General features: G+C 35.6%; 1 protein-coding gene across 1 annotated transcript; it reads right to left on the reverse strand.

Moving 5' to 3' along the window:
- Positions 1-350: 350 nt before the first annotated feature.
- LOC149175811 (putative flavin-containing monooxygenase 1) lies at positions 351-4,195 on the reverse strand. Its single transcript, XM_089421251.1, has 5 exons — positions 3,740-4,195; positions 1,670-1,910; positions 1,392-1,591; positions 823-1,169; positions 351-699 (listed from the first exon to the last, which is right to left on the reverse strand). Exons 1-5 carry the CDS (start codon positions 4,193-4,195, stop codon positions 351-353), a joined length of 1,593 nt encoding a protein of 530 aa, XP_089277377.1.
- Between the last annotated feature and the right edge of the window lie 709 nt (positions 4,196-4,904).

The raw sequence follows: 4,904 nt of genomic DNA on the forward strand, positions 1-4,904 counted from the left end.
ATCTTTCCTCCTTCGGGAACTCAAAAATAATTAAAGAGTGAAAAGATGGTAATGGCGGTGGCTTAAAAGATCAGGAATAAATGTGGGGCGCCGGATCAGGACAAATGAATAAAATAGTTGCTGTTGTTTAACTGTTCACTGCAGTTCTACCGCAGATACGCCGACTCTGTTCTAAGTCCTCTATTGCGGCTCGCTGATGTGATATCGACGATCACTCATCGGCGATGTCCCGCATCGCTGCTACTGCACAGCAGTTGGAATTAATATTCCAACAAACCAAACTTATTCCTACGTTAAATACACATGCACTTTCTGCAGACAGCCTTATATTTTCCTGGACACACTACTATCTACAATTCTCGATAATCAGAATTACTGTAAGGAGAGAAAAGCTCACAAAACCAATTCTTCTTTCTCAATGGATTCTGTCCCATGTCTCTGCAAAGGGTATTGTTGTCCCATATCTGAAAATTGTCCAGACAGATTTTTGAATAGAAGGGTGTAAATTTCTTCATATGCTTGGAATGGCTATCGATATCTGCCTCCATTTCTCTGCTACTTGGGAGGACAAATTTTCCCAACAAAAAATGGGCTAGCCACTGAGTACGTATCTCAGCGGAATGCAGATTTGATAAACATTCTGGATAGCCAAAAATTGCCATGTGATGAATGGGTGGATGGATGAGCCCCGTGTTTATTCTGGGTAGAAAAGTGACTTAGGCGTTAGGGTCAGACCTTCATCACTCAATTGAAGCACTTGAATTAACAATGACAATAAACAGGAAAACATTAAAAAAACCAGAGCTGTAGTGAATAACTAACCTGTATAGAGGAACTACAGTTGATTTCTCGAGAGGCTCTGCAAGAATCTTTGGAAGTAGGCTCTTCAGTTTTTTTTCACTGTCATAACCAGTAGCGAACAGCACAAGATCAGCTTCCACTACTGTTTGATCATCTATTACAATCCCCTTACTGCAAAAACCCCAGTTGGTAGATTTTCGAAAGTGTATGCAACCTTCCTCTGCTTTTGAAAACAAACCATCTGGAAGTGATGAAATTTGACAAGAAGTTAACTCCTGAAGGAAGCTGTGGTGTGGAACAAGGCCGTACTTTCTCAAAGGAAGTTTCCAAATAAGGTAGATCTCCACAAACTTGAACATTGCCCATCTCTGCACAAAAAGGGAGACAAACAATGAACTCCACACTTCTATAACGTTATCTTCACTCTACTACTTTTATTGTGAATTTTAAGTATGTCTTTGCAGATTTATGTATGGAATTTTTGGTGTTTTGTAGAAGTGAAAAACTTCGGAAACAACTTCTACAAATTACTCCTACTATTATCCGAGATTTATGCTTTGAAAATTCCAATGAAATAGAGAAAAGAATACCATTGGTGCAAATAGGCGCGATATAAGGTTGTACAGAAACCCTTGACCAGGGCTTTCAAGTAACAACTGGGCAAAACGTGTACTGTAAAAAAATGATAGGGGCACTCCCCAAATGCTGTAGGAAGGAATTGTCCAGTGCGCTACTCTGAACACCAGCGTCCAGGGATGGCCACCTTCTCCCCACCAAATGTTAAAGAGAGCTCATCAATAACCCTATTATACTTAATGAATCAAAAAACATTTATGGTGTAGGGTCTATATTATCTAACAATATATACCTTGATTTGCCTCAGCGCATTCCACCGCTAAATCCATTGCTGACTTCCTAATACCGATAACTACAATTTTTTTCCTTTTGATAAGCTCAGTGGCATTCTTTTCATCCAAGGCTGAGTAGTCCAATGTATGCAAAACTTTTCCTTGAAATACTTCCGGCCCTTTACCAGGAGGAAGTGATGGGATCTTGGCCACATCCCCATATCTACCAATGCATAATATTAAGAATTCAAAATGATGCCACTGCATGAACCAAGGGAAACCAAAACAATTCAATATATTCCTCGATGGCAGGGAAATTTTCGTGGCACCAAGTGAATCTAGCTATTCTTTCAAATTAGAAGAGGGTGGTATAATCATTAACGCATTGAAAACATTTGATTTATATATATATATATATATATATATATATATATATATATATATATATATATATAAATTATAATCCTAAAAAATTCTAACAACTTTAAAATTAAATTTAAAAAACAAAAACTTCAAAAATTGCCGGTGGGTTTTTTTGATGGGGTGTACTTACAATCAAAAGACGCTGGGTATATAGGAAATATGAATGTGGGGCATATATTGTATTGGAATCTGGTAAGTTTGATCACTTTTAGTGGGAAGGATGAAGTAGCACAAACTGTTACCATAAAAATATTAGAGGACTCAAAATGTGTTATTGAATGGGTACAAGGATACACTCAATTCAATCTTATCAATCTTTTTGCATGGATGAGGCGTATCTGGATTCTGGAGCAGACCCTTCTACAAATTACATATAGGCATGTGTACCCGACCCTTCTATAGATTACATATAGGCATGTGTACCCGGACAGAATGGTGTTGCACAAATGTTATCAAAAAAGGGCATTGCATCATAAACATGTTTCATTCACTTTCATTCTTTCCAGCAGGGTTCAATAATAAATGAAGGAACTATTGAGATCTTGTAGCAAAGCAATTATGTATAACTGGAGGACAAAGACACTTTAGAAATAAAAATATGGTAATAGATTTTCAAAGTAAAATCATAAGAGATAATGGAGATATAAGAGATAATGGAGATATGATAAGTAAATAAGATTTTGCACTAAATTTTTACTCAAAAAAAGACAAATAAGTAACCATTTTCATTTTTTATTTTTAAATATATATCAGAAACAAACTATTGTAATCACCTTTATTAATGAAAAATAATATTTTTTTTTACTTAAAAAATAAGAAAAAGTTTAAAAAATCATCTAAACTTAAACGTAATAAAGAAAGTATTCATGTTGTACTCGCCAATTTATCCAATTTGTTATACACGATATTCCTTAATAATAATAAATTGCTATATTTATGCCGTAAGGCGTTCCCTCTAAAATGAACTTTCCTTTGATCTTTGTTGTCTTCATTATGTTCGTCTGATTTGATGTTAGACAATTCAAACATTTATTACCGTTTGATCAAAAATCTTGTTTTCATAACTAACTTTTCAAACTACCCGCCGGTTGCCCTACTTCTTGCTTTCTCTTCTTCGGCATACCGTTCGATCAAAAATCTTGTTTTCATAACTAAATTTTCAAACTACCTGCCTGTTGCCCTACTTCTTGCTCTCTCTTCTTCGGCATAAATTCACCACGGTGGATGGAATGGCTTCACCACGACGGGGAATAGTGAGCAAACGATACTGAAGTGTCCAATCTATGTATAAAGAATCATTCATAAAATTGTGATGCAATTTCAAATGTGGAAATACTACCATCATGTTTTTCACATCTTAGAAGTTCAAGAGCCAATCTTTATTACAAGCATTATATTATCTATAAACTTCAGATAATGTACATAATTTAGCTTTATCTTTCACTTTTGCACGCAATTTTCTTTATTAATTCTTATTTTAAATGATCATTTACATGTCAAGATTGTTTCTAAATTTATGCCTTACGGCCTTTTCTTTGCAACATCTGGTGCAAATGCTAGTTATTTTACTATTACCTTCATAATTAAAATAATTGATTGAATTGATCAATTAACGGGTACCATGCATAAAAGGAGACAACCATATTGTATCCTCTATCTGTCTCTACCTCTGTGGATTCTCCATTGCTTTTCTGCACACCCACTTCCCAAGCTGCATTATTGGCATATGGACCTCCGTTCTTACCCCATAACCCAGCATGTTGACTGTTCTCACAATATTCTTGACCAATATATCGAATCTCCACCACTTTGGAATTGAAGTGAATGTAATCAAGCAATCCAAAATGTATGGCATAGCTCTGGAAGTAGTCCAGCACCTCAGAGTGCGATGGGAATTGGTTAGTTACATGGCTTGGCCATGAAAAATCAGTAAATTCGAAGGCAGGGCGACTAGTCTGTAACTTTGTTGAAGAAAATGTTTCTCTCCGCAGGCCGCCAATTCCTTGTTTTGCTTCAAACACCGTGGGCTTCAGATTTCGACTCAGTAAATATTTGGTTGCAAGGAGACCACGCATTCCTGCCCCTATGATACAAACCCTTCTATTCTCAGTCTTACCTTCCATCACCAAATTCTCTATGTAGTTAGCCACCAATTTGTCTAGCAAATTTTAGCACTTAACCAATGCCAGTCGGACGAAACAGATTTCCAAGCGTGGCTACTGCAGTGAGCGTACGTTCGAGAAATCAGAGAATTCCAACTCTCAACGTTAATATTGTACGCCATCCACGTTAACTTGAGGCATCCACATTTTTCAGTCTCCACGTAAAGCAAATTTGTCACTTTGAAACAGACAAAATCAATAATTTAGCTCCAGTCAAAAAGAAAAATTCTTAATTTCACATAGCCTGCTGTTCGTTTCAATTCCAACCAAGTTTTCATGATTTTATCAACGTCTCTTTCACATGGGACATAATTCTAGATTGAAATGACTTCCCTAAACAGTATTTGAGGAGGAAAGCTCTCCCGTGCAGATTTGGAAAGCTTTCCTGTGGAGTCCTGTTCTAAAGGCGAAGTTTGCGTTCAATTATTATGTATGTTTTTTATTAAATTTAAAGATAATTTTTTTAATAAAATTATTATCTTTTAATATCTCAAATGTATAAATAAATCAAAATTTTAAAATTTCCCTACAATAAATGTAATATATATATATATATATATATATATATATATATATATATACTTTGTTCCAGAAGTCTCAATCAAATGTGTCGTGGACGTAATTACTCTGTTTTGGAAATGGTGTAAACGCTGTCTAATTTATTGCATGG

The sequence above is a fragment of the Pinus tabuliformis genome, chromosome 4_1 (genome assembly GCF_031772625.1).
Source record: "Pinus tabuliformis cultivar Carrire ecotype Pingquan chromosome 4_1, CPIR1, whole genome shotgun sequence".
NCBI lineage: Eukaryota > Viridiplantae > Streptophyta > Pinopsida > Pinales > Pinaceae > Pinus > Pinus tabuliformis.